This window comes from Chiloscyllium punctatum, chromosome 6 (assembly GCF_047496795.1).
Source record: "Chiloscyllium punctatum isolate Juve2018m chromosome 6, sChiPun1.3, whole genome shotgun sequence".
NCBI classification, from domain to species: Eukaryota; Metazoa; Chordata; class Chondrichthyes; order Orectolobiformes; family Hemiscylliidae; genus Chiloscyllium; species Chiloscyllium punctatum.
The window spans coordinates 28,813,800-28,830,465 of record NC_092744.1 but is presented as its reverse complement, the minus strand read 5'-3'; the positions used below and the strand labels follow the sequence as shown (position 1 = coordinate 28,830,465).

The following is a 16,666-nucleotide window of genomic DNA, read 5'->3' as shown; positions in this document are numbered from 1 at the left end:
CCCTTCCCCAATCCCACTATGGCAAGGATTGAATGACATCACAGGTTCTAAAAAGAGACAGTGCAAGAAAGCAAACGATGACATAACCCTCCCAGATTGTCTCAACGCCTTCTATGTTCACTTTGAGCAGAATTTCGGTGGGGAAGTAGCACCTATTCCGACAAGTTCTCATGAACCTATCGAACAGTCACTGAGTCAGAAGTCAGATCAGTTTTCCTTTGTGTGAATCCAAGGAAAGCATTGGGACCAGACGGAGTATCAGGCCGTGCACTCAGAGCATGCACAGATCAACTGGCAGAGGTGTTCTTGGACATCTTCAACCTCTCCCTGCAGTAGGCCACTGTCCCTGCCTGTTTCAAGAGGGCCAACATCATCCCTGTGCGTAAGAAGGCTCATGCATCATGTCTCAATGACTACCACCCAGTGGCCCTAATTTTGGTGGCTATGAAGTGCTTTGGAAGGCTGGTAATGGCATTAATCAACTCCAGCCTCCCCACTACTCTTCACCCACTCCAATTTGCCTATCGGACCAACAGATTCACGTCAGATGTGATAACATTTGCCATCACTCCTCCAAGAACATTTTGACACCACAAACAGCTACGTAAGAATCCTGCTCATTGACTACAGTTCAGCCTTCAACACTATTAGCCCCTTGACACTGATTACTAAACTTAGTGATCTCGGACTAAGCCCCACTTTCTGCAACTGGATCCTTAGTTTCCTGACCCAAAGGCCACAATCATGAAGATTGGGGACAATATTTCATCCTCACTAACACTCAACAACTGGAGCCACCCAGGGGTGCATATTCAGCCTCCTTCTGTACTCACTGTCGCCAAATACCAGACTAATGCCATTTGCAAGTTTGCTGATGACACCACCATAGTCAGTTAAATCTCAGATGGCAATGAAACAGACGGGAGGTGGAAGACCTGGAAAAATGATGCACTGAGAACAACCTAGCTCTCAATACCAGGAGAACCAAGGAACTCATTATTGATTTTCAGCAGAATGTTACTCATGCCCCCCTACACATTAACAGCACAGAGGTGGAATGAGTGGAGTGTGTCAAGCTCCTGGGAGTGGTCATCCACAACAAGCTTTCTTGGACTCCTCATGTGGACGCACTGGTTAGAAAGGCCGAACAACACCTGTTCTTCCTCAGGCAGCTGAGGAAATTTGGCATGATGGTGAATACCCTTGCCAACTTTTACAGGTGCGCCATCGAGAGCATTCTGTCTGGAGGTATCACTGGATGGTATGGCAACTGTACCATTCAAGATCGGAGACAGTTCCAGAGGGTGGTGAACTCAGTGCGGATAATCACAAAGGCCAACCTCCCATCTATAGAATCCATGTACCAGACCATCTGTCAAGGAAAGGCTGCCAGCATCCCACCCTGGCAATGTTTTTCTACAACCTCTACCATCGGGGAGAAGGTACAGAAGCCTGAATACACGCACCAGCCGCTTTTGCAACAGTTTCTGTCCTGCTGTTGTTAGAATACTGAATGAACTCACAAACTCTTAACATTCGCCTGTACCTGTGTTTTTGTTTTTGCCGCTGTTTACCTATTATTTACTATCTATGCTACTTAACTATGTGATCTGCCTGTACTGCTCACAAGACAAATCTTTTCACTATGCCTCGGTACATGTGACAATAAATTCAATTCAATTCAATTTAATGTGCACTGCAGTTGTATACAGTGTTGATGAACCATATCTTAAGAAGAATGTGCAGTTTTGGTCTCCTTATTCAAGGAAAGATATAAATGTCTTAGATGCAATTCAGAGAAGATTCTCCTGCCTGATTCCTGGCATTGCAGGGGGTGGGGGGGAGGTGGTCTTATTGAGACATAAAGGATGCTGAGAGGCCAATACAGAGTGGAGGCTGAAAGAATGTTTCCCCTTGTGGGAGAGACTAGAACTTGGAGACACAATTTAAAAATAAGGTGTCTCCCATTTAACATAGAGGAGAACTTTTTTTGCTCTCAGAAACTTGTGAGTCTTCAGAATTCTCTTCCCCAGGGAGCAGTGGAGATGAGGTTATTGAATATTTTTTAAGGCAGAGATTGATAAATTCTTGACTAACAAGGGAGTTCACGGGGTTTTGGGGTAGGCCGGTAAAAGGAGTTGAAGCCAAACTCAGATCAGCCATGATCTTATTGAATGGAGAGCCAACATGAGGGGCTGAATAGCATACTCCTGATCCCAGTTTATATGTTTGTATGAGTAACAACCTACACATCAGGAGTCAGTTACTGAAGGGCAATCTGTATCCATTGATTTGTGTCTGATCAGCTTGGTCCTGCAGAGAGAATGCTCAAAGTAATGCAACAAAGTTTGTTTCACTCACCAATTAATGACCCACCACAGAAAGGAATGCCATTCTTCGACAACATTGTGATCCATGGTAAGGCTCCTTTTGATACAGCTCTGCCCTGTGCTATTTTAGGTTGTATTGATGATGGTTTTATTCTCGGCTTCCCACACACTGGAATGTTTTACAAAAGAAAAGTTTCATTTGAAATGAGAAACAAGCAGAAAATAATGTGTTGAGACTGAGGAACAAACAAGACAAGATTAATCACGAGATTATTAGCTACACCAAACTGATGTGAGGTCCCTTATGCTCTGGCATGCACATGCAGTTGGAGGTGAAAAATGTGAGATGCCATTGCATGCACTGAATTACAGAACTACAGCTTAAACGTTGTCCCAGTCAAATCCTGTTTCAGAGCAGATATTAAGTAGACATACCATGCAATTGTGTGTAAGGATATTACTGAGGAGTGAAACTGTTCACAGAAACACAATTATTAAAGCATAGAAGGAGGCTATTAGGTTAAGCATCAATAAATAGCAATATTAAGTAGCTCAGTGTTACAGGAGTTCCACATCAAAGATGAAGATTGAACTCATCTGAATGGTGGATTCCAACACATAATTGTTTATTCATCATGCAGTGGAAAATGGGCAATACCTTCAGCGTAGAAATCTTCACACATACTGATCACCTGTCCCCTTAAGAATTTTCACCATCACATATCCTTCTGCAGCTCACAAAATTGAGAGATCACTTATCCATTGTCAATAACAACTTGGTTGATGATCTGCCTGACTAAGGTGATATGTCCTTGTTTCCTCTGACACCAGTTGTTGGTTAATTACCTGATGTTCAAAAATTAACTCTCTGGATGTGAAATTCTCTGGAGGATTCTGACAATTTAGACAGACATATGAACAGGCAGGGAATAGAGTGATACCGACCATGTACAGATAGATGAGATTAGTTTAGAATGGCATCACAATTGGCATAAACACGTTGAGAGAAAGGGCCTGTTCCTATTGTTGCACTGTCCTGTGTTCAATGCTCAAGTAATGAAGCTCTGGATAAATCGTTATTTTTCTTATTAATAGTTCACAGAGACATAATATCAGAGAAATTGGCTGTTGAAGGAGAGCGTGAATCAATAAATAGCCCTTGTCAGGTCAATGTAGGACTGAGTGACTTGGCATGAATTTCATCATTTGCACCAAACTATTTCCATTGTCATGTATCATTTCATTGTTTTTCAGTCGATTCAGACACTGGCTTGCAGCCTTTCTTAACTATCAGTAAGGCATTCTCATACATCACTTGCACTGATCACTCACACCAGTCACTCACACCTGTCACTTACAAACCCACTGTCAAACCCACAAATTGTTCCATCTTTAAAGGCAAGGACAGTAGATACATGGGACTACCACCGCATGCAAATTCTCCTCCAAACCATGCATCATGTTGACTTGGAAATTTGTCTCTGTTTCTTCAGTGTCATTAGGTCAAAATCCTGAAACATCCTCCCTCACTGCATTGTGGATGTACATAAAGTAAATGGCAGCAGCAATTCAAAGAGGCACAGCCACCTACGGATCTATGGATGGGCAATAAATGCTGGCCCCAACAACCAAGTTCATATCCTCTGCATGGATAAATTTAACAACAGCTACATTTCACATGTTCTGATCTCCTGAATTCTACTGCTCTTTGATTGCTTCAGACTCACCACATCATCCATTAAAAAGCTTGTCTGTTAAGTCTGAAATGTGTAGAACAGTGTGACAGAGGCAGGAAGCAGTTGGCTTGAGACTCCTCAATATTGACTCTGGACTCATGAAATCTCATGGCATTGTGTCAAACATTGGCAACAAAATCTCCTGCTGATTACCATGTACCAAACCAACCTTGGCTGATGACTCAGTACAGCTCCATGTTGAACAACACTTGGAGAAATCACTGAAGGTGGCAAGTATGCTATATAGGATAGACTTTGAACAGATCTAGCAACCCAAGACTGGACATCCATGAGGTGCTGTAGGCAATTAACGATAGCGGAACTGTACTGTAACACAATCCGTAATCTCATGACCTGGTGTAGCTCGGACTCAGGAATGATAAAGATATGAATCTTGTGCCTCTCATGTATAAACATGTCACAAGATGTTTCAGTAAAGGGCGAAGATAAACTAGGGGTGCAAACAAAGCACGTGAGAGTCAGAGCAGTAAGAAGCTGAAGGAGTGGGCTTTATAAATGTTCTTTATGAAATTGGAGGTGGAGGGTTTCACAGACAATTACAGAGAATGGGTTGAAGTTGTTGAGGACTTCAACATGTTGGACACATAAGTTTCTATCCTTCAAAACCTGCAAAGGATATTGGTCTGTGGTGTTTGATTAGACATTGATTGCAGATCTACAGGTTGGTGTGTGGTTTGACTTGTTTCCCATTCCAGGTTTCAAGAGTTAATTTGGCAAACCAGAGAGGCAAATGCATATCAACCAAAACAGAAGATTTATTATTTTGAGTCTACAACTGCCACAAGTATTTCAACTGGGTTACAGAATTTTTCAGTATATCATGGGTACATTATAAAATAAATCCGGCATGGATGTTCTGACCAATTGTTCTGATTTACGCTGAAGTTCAGGATTAAATATGGTTCAAAACACAACTTATCAGTACATCTGACCTTTAACTAATGAGTGTTTAGAGGTGGAAATACAATTAGTTTTTGTATTGTTTGTAGAAATTGTGTTGAGATTTGATATGGGATTTGTTCTGAATTGGAAATACCCAATTACATAAACATTTCACCATTCAAGCCCTATCTAACAATTTGAAAACACGGCCTTAGTTGTATAGAACTTGAATATTTCTTAACCAGAGACATATTATTGAAGCTGTTTGTCTTGCCCTCAATAGGATAAACACAAGAATCAGAAATTCCAGGCTGGTTGGCTGGTTGTGTGGTAGGCAGAAGACCTTTTCTTAAAAGACTTCTGGTTGGTGGGAAATACCATTCACACAGCCATTGCACAACTACAGTATGACACGATTTGGTTAACCTGTTGTTCACATTTTTGCATTGCTTGACCTTTTTGAGGTGATTTGAAGTAGCCTGGACACCTCAAGGCTGAAAGTGATACTACTTTGGTCAATTGTAAATTTCTACAGACACAACTCACAGACCAAGAATTAAAGAACAGTCTTTACAAGTTGAGTTTTGGAAAATTATGGGATTGTGACAAAAGGTTTGGTGCAAACCTCAGTTGCTTAAAGGTAGTTAGCAAGATGCACCATCCTGATTCCTAAACCCATATTGAATCGACTATCCCATCTCCTGTACCCTGATAAAGGGTACCATCCTAATTTCAGAACCTCTATCCATTCCAATTACTCAACCTGATACTGTACACTATCCCAATTACTGAACGTAAAACTGTATACCATTCCCGTAAGTGAACCCAAAATTGTACAGCATCCCAATGATTCAATGCTGATAATGTACACCAAACCCGATTTCTGAACCCAATCCTAATTTGTCAAACCCAATACTGCACACCTTTCCAATTACTGAACATAAAACTGTTTATCATTCCAATTATTGAACCCTGATACTCTACACCATCATGATTACTGAACTCTTATACTGTACACCATCCCAATTATGGAGCCCTGATACGGTCTACCATTCCAATGACTGAGTCCAAATAATAGACACCATCTCAATTTCCAAACATAAAACAGTAACCATCTGATTATTGAACTCTGATACAGTACCCCATTCCAATTATGGAGCCTTGATACAGTACACCATACCAATTACTGAATCCCAATAATAGACACCATCTCAATTTCCAAACATAAAACAGTAACAACCTGACTACTGAACTCTGATACTGTACGCCATTCCAGTTACTGAAAACAATACTGTATACCTTCCAGCTGCTGAGCATAAAGAAATACACCATCCCAATTAGTAAACCGAAAGCAATGCAATATTTGAATTACTAAATTCAGATTATGTACATCATTCTCATTATTGAATCTTGATTCCATACATCATCCTGATTATTGAATCTTGGTACTCCATCCCAATTACTGCATCCCAATACTGTACACTATCCCAATTACTGAATTCCAATATTGTACAACCTATCGATTACTGAAATCCGATTCTGCACATCAGCCTGATTCCTGAATCCTGATATTGTCCATTATCTCAATTACTGAACCCCCAATATTCTACACTATCCTGATTCCTGATACAATATACTATCCTGATTCTGCACATCATTCCAGTTCCTGAACCCTGATTCTGAACAGTCTTGATTACTGACATAAAACTTAGAACAGTACAAGCCCTTCAGCCTTCAATGTTGTGCCGACCTTTTATCCTACTCTAAGGTAAGACTAATCTACGTACCCTTCATGATACTATCTTCCATATGTCTATCCAAGAGTCGCTTAAATGTCCTTAATGTCTATGACTCTACCACCACTGCTGGCAGTACATTCCACGCACCCACCACTCTCTGTGTAAAGAACCTACCTCTGACATCTCCCCTAAACCTTCCTCCAATCACCTTAAAATCACCCTCGGGAAAAGTCTCTGACTATTCACTCTATCTGTGCCTCTCAACATCTTGTACACCTCTATCAAGTCACCTCTCATCCTTCTTCACTCTAATGAGAAAAGCCTTAGCTCCCTCAACATTTCTTCTTAAGACATGTCCTCCAGTCCAGGCAGCATCCTGGGAAATCTCCTCTGCACCCTCCCTAAAGCTTCCACATCCTTCCTATAATGAGGCGACTAGAACTGAACACAATGTTTCCAAGTGTGGTCTAACCAGGGTTCCATAGAGCTGCAGCATAACCTAGCAGCTTTTAATCTCAATCTCCCTGCTAATGAAAGTCAACACACCGTACGTCTTCTTGACAACCATATCCCTTGAGTGACAACTTTGAGGGGGTCTGAGGACCCCAAGATCCCAAGATCCCTCTGTTCCTCCACACTGCCCAGAATCCTGCCTTTAACCCTGTATTCTGCATTTAAATTTGACCTTCCAAATCACTTCATACTTTTCCAGGTTGAACTCCATCTGCCACTTATCAACCCAGTTCTGCATCCTGTCAATGTCCCATTGCAAGCTACAACAGCCTTCCACACTGCCTACCACTCCACAAATCTTTGTGTCATCGGCAAACGTACTAACCCACCCTTCCACTTCCTCATCCAAGTCATTTATGAAAATCACAAACAGCAGAGGTCACAAAACCGATCCCTGCGGAGCACCGCTGATCACAAAACTCCAGACTGAAAACGTTTCATCTACCACCACCCTCTGTCTTCTATGGGCCAGCCAATTCTGTATCCAGATAGCCAGATTTCCCTGTATCCCATGCCTTCTTACTTTCTGAATGGGCCTACCATGGGGAACCTTATCAAATGCCTTGCTAAAATCCAAGTATACTACAACCACTGCTCTACCTTCATCAATGTGATTTGTCACATCCTTAAAAAAATTCAATAAGATTTATGAGACATGACCTGCCTCATGAGGCTGACTATGTCTAATCAAACTATGGTTTTCCAAGTTATCGTAAACCCTGTCTCTCAGAATCCTCTCCAATACTTTATCCACCACAGACGTGAGACTGACTAGTCTGTAATTCCCAGGATTATTGCTGTTCCCTTTCTTGAATAAGGGAATAACATTTTCCACCCTCCAATCATCTGGCTCTACTCCATTGGACAGTGAGGGCACAAAGATCATCGCTAAAGGCGCAGCAATCTCTTCCCTCACTTCCTGTAGTAACCTAGGGTATATCCCTAGGCAGTACGGTGGCACAGTGGTTAGCACTGCTGCCTCACAGCGCCAGAGACCTGGGTTCAATTCCCGCCTCAGGCGACTGACTGTGTGGAGTTTGCACATTCTCCCCTTGTCTGCGTGGGTTTCCTCCGGGTGCTGCGGTTTCCTCCCACAGTCCAAATATGTGCAGGACAGGTGAATTGGCCATGCTAAATTGCCCCTAGTGTTAGGTAAGGGGTAGATGTAGGGGTATGGGTGGGTTGCGCTTCGGCAGGGCAGTGTGGACTTGTTGTGCCGAAGGGCCTGCTTCCACACTGTAAGTAATCTAATCTAATCCCATATGGTCCAGGACCTACCTATCCTTACAATTTTCAAAATTTTCAGCACATCCTCCTTCTTAACATCAACCTGTCCAAGCATATCAGTCTGTTTCACACTGTCCTTAGAAACATCAAGGTCCCTCTCAGTAGTGAATACTGAAGCAAAGTATTCATTAAGGACCTCCCCTACTTCCGCCGACTCCAGCCGCAAGAACCCCCACTATCCCTCACTCTGGCTATCCTCTTGTTCCTCATTGTGGTTCTGTTCGCTGAGCTGGGAATTTGTGTTGCAGACATTTCGTCCCCTGTCTCGGTGACATCCTCAGTGCTTGGGAGCCTCCTGTGAAGCGCTTCTGTGATCTTTCCTCCGGCATTTGTAGTGGTTTGAATCTGTCGCTTCCAGTTGTCAGTTCCAGCTATCCGTTGCAGTGGCCGGTATATTGGGTCCAGATCGATGTGCTTATTGATTGAATCTGTGGATGAGTGCCATGCTTCTAGGAATTCCCTGGCTGTTCTCTGTTTGGCTTGTCCTATAATAGTAGTGTTGTCCCAGATGAATTCATGTTGCTTGTCATCTGCGTGTGTGGCTACTAAGGACAGCTGGTCGTGTCGTTTCGTGGCTAGTTGGTGTTCATGGATGCGGATCATTAGCTGTCTTCCTGTTTGTCCTATGTAGTGTTTTGTGCAGTCCTTGCATGGGATTTTGTACACTACATTGGTTTTGCTCATGCTGGGTATCAGGTCCTTTGTTCTGGTGAGTTGTTGTCTGAGAGTGGCTGTTGGTTTGTGTGCTGTTATGAGTCCTAGTGGTCGCAGTAGTCTGGCTGTCTGTTCGGAAATGCTCTTGATGTATGGTAGTGTGGCTAGTCCTTTGGGTTGTGGAATGTCCTCGTTCCGTTGTTTTTCCCTTAGGCATCTGTTGATGAAATTGCGCGGGTATCCGTTTTTGGCGAATACATTGTATAGGTGTTCTTCTTCCTCTTTTTGCAGTTCTGGTGTACTGCAGTGTGTTGTGGCCCTTTTGAATAGTGTCTTGATGCAACTTCTTTTGTGTGTGTTGGGGTGGTTGCTTTCGTAGTTCAGGACTTGGTCTGTGTGTGTGGCTTTCCTTTATACCTTTGTGGTGAATTCTCCGTTAGGTGTTCTCTGTACCATCACGTCTAGGAATGGGGGTTGATTGTCCCATCAAGAGAATTTCTGAACTGACAGCCAGACTACTGCAACCACTAGGACTCATAACAGCACACAAACCAACAGCCACTCTCAGACAACAACTCACCAGAACGAAGGACCCGATACCCAGCATGAGCAAAACCAATGTAGTGTACAAAATCCCATACAAGGACTGTACAAATCACTACATAGGACAAACAGGAAGACAGCTAACGATCCGCATCCATGAACACCAACTAGCCACGAAACGACACGACCAGCTATCCTGAGAAGCCACACACACAGATGACAAGCAACATGAATTCGACTGGGACAACACTACTATTATAGGACAAGCCAAACAGAGAACAGCCAGGGAATTCCTAGAGGCATGGCACTCATCCACAGATTCATTCAATAAGCACATCGATCTGGACCTAATATACTGGCCACTGCAACGGACAGCTGGAACTGACAACCGGAAGCGACAGATTCAAACCACTATAAATGCCGGAGGAAAGATCACAGAAGCACTTCACAGGAGGCTCCCAAGCACGAGGATGTCACCGAGACAGGGGACGAAACACAAATTCTCAGCTCGGTGAACAGAACCACAACAACGAGCACCCGAGCTACAAATCTTCTCACAAACTTTGAATTCTTGTTCCTCATGTAAGTGTAAAATGCCTTAGGGTTTTCCTTAATCTGACCTGCTAAAGCTTTCTCATGCTCCCTTCTTCCTCTCCCATGTCCTTTCTTCAGTTCCTAACTACCTTGTAACCCTGTAGAGCCCTGTCTGATCCTTGCCTCCTCAACCTTAAGTAAGCGTCCTTCTTCTTCTTGAGTAGATATTCCACATCCCTTGTCACCCACAGTTCTTTCAACCTACATTCTTTCCTTGCCTTAGTGGGTCAAACCTGTCCAGCACTATCAGAAAGTGCTTCCTAAACAACCTCCACATTTCTGTCGTACATTTGCCTGAGAACATCTGTTCCAATTTAGGCACCCCAGATCCTACCTAATAGCATTGTAATTCCCTCTCCACCAATTGAATACTTGCCCATAATGTCTGTTCTCATCCCTCTCCATGAGTATAGTAAAGCTCAGGGATTTGTGATCACTATCATCAAAATGCTGTCCAACTGAGAGATCTGACATTTGGCATGGTTTGTTGCCAAGCATCAATTCTAATATGGCCTCCCCTCTAGTCAGCCTATCTACATATTGAGTCAGGAACCCTTCCTGGATACCCCTGACAAAAACTGCTCCATCCAAACTATTTGAACTAAGGAGGTTCCAATCAATTTTAGGGAAGTTAAAGAGTCACCCATGACAACAACCCTGTTACTTCTGCACCTTTCCAAAATCTGCCTCCCAATCTGCTCTTCTGTGTCTCTGTTGCTTTTGGGACGGTCTGTAGAAAACTCTCAATAAAGTGACTGCTCCTTTCTTGTTTCTGACTTCCACCCATACTGACTCTGTAGACAAACCCTCCTCGACGATCACCCTTTCTGCAGTTGTGATACTATCCCTGATGGGCAATGCCATTCCTCCACTTCTTTAATCTCCCGCCCACTTCCTTTTGAAACGTCTAACAACCATTCCTGCCCCTGTGATATCCAAATCTCTGTAATAGTGACAACATCATAGTTCCAAGTACTGATCCATGCTCTAAGTCGAATCTGGGCATTTTACAGCCCGCGGGCCATGTCCGGCCCGCATGAGGTCAATCTTAAATTAGAACATAAATGAAAACATATTTATGCCATGTGCGCAATACAACTGTGTTGCTTTTGTTTTGAAAAGGATGTTTTTTTTATTGACGTATGGACTCACATACGCGTGTATGTGCGTGCGTGAACAGCTAAAGGTGATGCTTGCTGGCTAGCCCTCAAAATGTCAGCTCACGCCAAGACAAGTTATGTCATATCCCACAAAATCGCCAGAAACAGTAAACCGTTTTCTGGTGGAGAGTTTATTAAGGAGTGTTTGTAGGACTCTGCAGAACTAATGTGTGCAGAGAAAAAGGAGGCATTTGAGAATGTGCTCCTCTCCCGACGCACTGTAACGAGAAGGACTGGAGACGTCGTGAGAAATCTGGAACTTCAGCTGCAGCACAGAACGGTCAACTTTGACTTTTCTTCCTTGGCTTTGGATGAGAGCTGCGATGTATGTGACACAGCCCAGCTACTCATCTTTGTACGTGGGATAACTACGGACTTTAAAATCACGGAGGAGCTGGCAGCCATGCAGTCAATGAAAGGAACAACTACTGGTAATGATTTGTTCATGGAGGTAAATGCATGTTTGGACAAGCTGGAGAGTGTAACAACGGATGGTTGTCCAAATCTAATGGGAAAAAATGTTGGACTCTTAAAGACAATGCAGGATAAAGTGACAGAAATTGACCCTGAACAGAAATTGGTCTTTTTTGCATTATATTATACATCAGGAAGTGTTTTGCAAGTCAGTGTTAAAAATTAACCATGTGGTTGATGTTGTAACTAAAATAGTTAACTTCATCAGGGCAAGAGCTTTGAATCACAGGCAGTTTGTTGCACTTTTGGAGGAAAATGAGATAGAACATGAGACTGAACACAGCTGTCAGGTGGCTCAGCCTGGGCAAAATGCTGAAAAATGTATGGGACCTGAGAGAAGAGATTCAGGATTTCTAGGTGAAGAAAGCATTCCACAGCTTTCAGATGCAGACTAGATTGCAGAACTTGGTTTTGCTGTTGATGTGACTGCACTTATGAATGAACTAAATGTGAAACTGCAGTGCAAGGGCCTTTTTGTGCATGAAATGTAAAACTTGGTGAAGGCTTTTATGAGAAAGTTGCAGCTTCTCTCAAGCCAAATGGAGAACAACATTCTCACCCACTTTCCAACACTGAAGGAAGCTGCACCTTCAGCTGATCACCTCCACAGGTACTCATCTATGTTAGAAGCACTGCATGGTGAATTTTCAAGGCGATTTCAAGACTTTTAAACGGTTGAGAATGAAATGCACATGATTTTTTCCCCATTTACATGCAATGTGGAGAATGCACCTCGTGATGTTCAGCTTGAACTCATTGACCTGCAGTCTGACACACTTCTGGCAGAGTAATTTAAGTCAGTCTCACTGCTTGATTTTTACTCTTCCCTCAAAGAGGAGAACCTTCCACACATGAGGAGGCATGCTCAGATGATTCTAGTCCTCTTTGGATCTACCTATATATGCGAACAGACATTCTCAGTGATGAAGTTCAACAAACCCAAATACAGATCCTCTATCACTGATGATCACCTCTCAGCTGTCCTTCGCACATCCACCTCAGACATTCAACTTATTCAAGCCCAAAACAGACAGGACTTTTCTCACTAAACAAGTAAAATGAACTGAAAAACATCAAAAGCATTTATTGCTTTTTGTATAGAGTTGTTTGTTGTTTGTAATACTGAACAATAATGAAACAACTTTTCATTGTTGGTTTGTGAAATTAACATGTTAAAAATAAAATGAAATACTGGAATTATTGTTTTTACTGTTTATTCTATATTTGACCTACTCCACAATTTCATATCTTTATTGTAACAGAATATTCTTATTCTTTTGATTATAAATTTCAGTGCAAAACTATATAATTTAGTACTTTTTACAATGGAAGAAAATTAATATTGAACAGAATTATGTTCAACTTATTGTTGGTTCGGCCCTCCAACACAACTCAGGTTTCTCATGTGGCCCCTTGGAAGAACTAATTGCCCACCCCTGCTCTAAGTTCATCACCCTTATGCCTGATACTTCTTGCATTAAAATAGACACACTTCAACCCATCACACTGACTGCACCTTTGCCCTGTAAAGTGCCTATCCCTCTTTACAGATTCTATGCACGCTGTAGCTGGCTGTTCACTACCTACTCCATCATCTGATCCGTAACTCTGATTACCATCTCCCACCAATCTAGCTTAAACATAAAACTATACATGATTTCCCTAGATGAACCCAAAACTGTACAATATCCAAATTAGTCAATGCTGATACTATGCACCATCCCTATTACTGAACCCTGACACTGTACGCGATCTCAATTCATCATACTTCATACTGTTCACAAACCCAATTACTGAACATAAAATTGTTCAGTTTCCCAATTACAGAACCCAATACTGTACACCATCTTGATTACTGAACCTTGATACTGTACACAATCCTGATTACTCAACCCCAATACTGTACAGACTCCTGATTACTGAACCAGATACTGTATACTATCTCAATTACTGAACCGATACTGTACACCATTTTGATTACTAAATCTCGATACCATACACAATCCTGATTACTGAACCTGATATTTTACACCATCTCAATTCGTCAAACTTGATAATGTTCACCACCTTCATTACTGAACTTAAAACTGTTCACCATCCTAATTACTGAACCACGATACTGTTTATTGAACCCAATACTGTACACCATCACAATTACCGAGCATAAAACTGTATACTGTCCGACTACTGAACTCCTAAACAGTATACCATCCGAATTGCTGAATCCTGATACTGTATCCCATTGTGATTACTGGACACTGATACTGTACACCAACCCAAGTCTTGAACAATACACCTTTCTGATTAATGAACCCAAAAACGTTGAAACATCCTTATACATGAAACCAAAATTATACATCATCCCAATAACTGAAGCCCTATGTAGTATGGCATCATCCCTGTAACTGAACCTTGATACTGCACACAAACCCAAGTTTTGATCTTCAATGCAATATACCGGCACCCAGATACTTTACAACATCTTGATACATGAAATCAAAAATGTACACCATGCGAATTATACTGAATCCAAAACTATACACCATTCTGATCACTGAAACACGATATTGTACACCAACCCACAGTATCTTGATACTGTGCACCAACCCCATTCCTGAACTCTGATACTGTACACCATCCTAATTCCAGAAACCTGGTACTGTACACCCTCCTGATTACTGAACCCCGATACAGTACACCAATCCAACTACTGAACCTTATACACCATCTAACCTACTGAATACTGATACTGTTCACTATCCCTATCACTGAACCCTGATACTGTATTGCATCTCAATCTGTCAAACCTGACAGTGCACACCACCCTGATTACTGAACATAAATTTTCACCATCCCAAATACTGAACCCCAATACTGTATACCATTTTCAATTACTAAACCCTAATACTAGACAGCTGTACACCATCTGAACCCCTACTCAGTACACCATCTGACACTACACCCCATTCCAATTACTCAAAACTGATACTGTACACCATCTTGATTACTGAACATAAAACTATACTCCATCCTGATTCTTGAAACCGGATAGAGTACATCATCTAGAATACTGAACTCTGACACTGGACACATTCCTGATTACTAAACTCCGATACTGTACACATTCCTGATTACTGAACTCCGATATTGTACACATTCCCAATTACTGAACCCCAATACTGTACACATTCCCGATTACTGAACTCCAATATTGTACACATCCCTGATTACTGAACTCCGATACTGTGCACATTCCCGATTATTGAGCTCCGATATTGTACACATTCCTGATTACTGAACTCCAGTATACAGTCCTGCTTATTGAACTCCGATACTGTACACATCTCTGATTACTGAACTCCGATACTATACACATTGCTGATTACTGAACTCTGATACTGTACACCATCCCAATTACTGAATCCAGATATAGCACACAATCCCAACTACTGAATCCCGACACTGTATTTCATCCCGCTACTTTACACTTTCTGAACTTGTGAGCCCAAAAATACTGTACACCTTCCCAATTCCTGGACTCTGACATTGTATATCATCCTAATTCCCGAACTCAGATATTGTACACCATCCTGATTGTTGAACTGGATACTATACCCCATAATAATTCTTGAACCTCAGTTCTGTGCACCAATCCAAATAGTAAACAGCAGCGAACCTCGATACAGTACATCATCCTGATTACTGAATCTAGATCCTGTACTGTACATCAGGAATGATGTACTGTACTGTACATCAGGAATGCTTTTGCCTGAAACGTCGACTTTCCTGCTCCTCAGATGCTGTCTGACCTGCTGTGCTTTTCCGATACCACTCTAATCTTGACAACTATCATCCAAACCCAGTCTGGCGTACATCTGACTCCAAACCAGAGCCATGTGATTGACTCTTAATTGTCTTCTAAAATGAACTAAAGAACCACTCAATTCACAAGCAGTTAGGGATGGGCAAGAAATTTTGGCCTTGCCAGTGATGCCAACATCTCATGAAAGAAGCAAAGAAAAAGACTTAGACACAGGAATAGTGAATAAGCTTTAGCTAGTGTGGTGCAAAGCTTGCGATGGCTCATTGCTCAATGATCTCCAGTGTAATGACTGCAGATCTGCTGCGGGTCTGCCATTCAACACAGTCTTTTTCATGTCTACCGCCTCTTCCAGCTCCACTGCTCATTAACAGGCCAGTCCTGTTCTCTTCTGCCATCTCCATGCTACTATCTGCTCCCTCATCACACACCCCTACCACTGTCCATCCTGTATACAATCCCATTTCCATAACTTGAGAAACAAGATCAGCAACACGAACAAAATTATAAAGTGAATTTTCCAAAATCTGAAACCAAATCAAGAAACACCCAGAAATTAACAGGCAGCCGGAAAGAACAAACCAGCAACTGACCTGGGAGCTCGGGATGATCCCTTCCTGCCGGTTAGCGCCAGCTGTAGTTGAGTCAGATCAGCAGAATCAGGAAGGGTCCTGCAAGAAGCACAGGACCCCAATTTAAATCACATTCAAACTTTCAAATCCTGATTAAGGAACCCAAGCAATTTACAAATTCCAATTACAGAACTCCAATTACAGAACCCCATCCCAATACTGAATCCTGATACTGTACAGCAATCCTCTGGACTCTACACTATTCTGATTAACGAACTTCAATACTGGGCTCAATCCTGATTACAGAACCCTATAATATACACCAGCCAAATTACTAAACT

The 16,666-nt window shown here is 42.2% G+C and overlaps 1 protein-coding gene across 5 annotated transcripts in view; it reads right to left on the bottom strand.

Annotated features, from left to right (window-relative positions):
- Positions 1–16,666, bottom strand: part of masp1 (MBL associated serine protease 1) — a 126,566-nt gene that overhangs the window by 18,354 nt on the left and 91,546 nt on the right. For 4 of the 5 annotated variants that reach the window (XR_011960872.1, XR_011960873.1, XM_072572204.1 and 1 more), the window contains exon 12: positions 2,362–2,499. Coding sequence is in view for 3 of the 5 variants with exons in the window: in XM_072572204.1 (XP_072428305.1) it covers positions 2,362–2,499 (138 nt within the window). In the remaining 2 variants the exon portion in view is untranslated. Of the gene's footprint in view, positions 1–2,361; positions 2,500–10,157; positions 16,425–16,666 lie in introns of those variants that run through there. The other variant, XM_072572206.1, reaches the window with a different exon arrangement.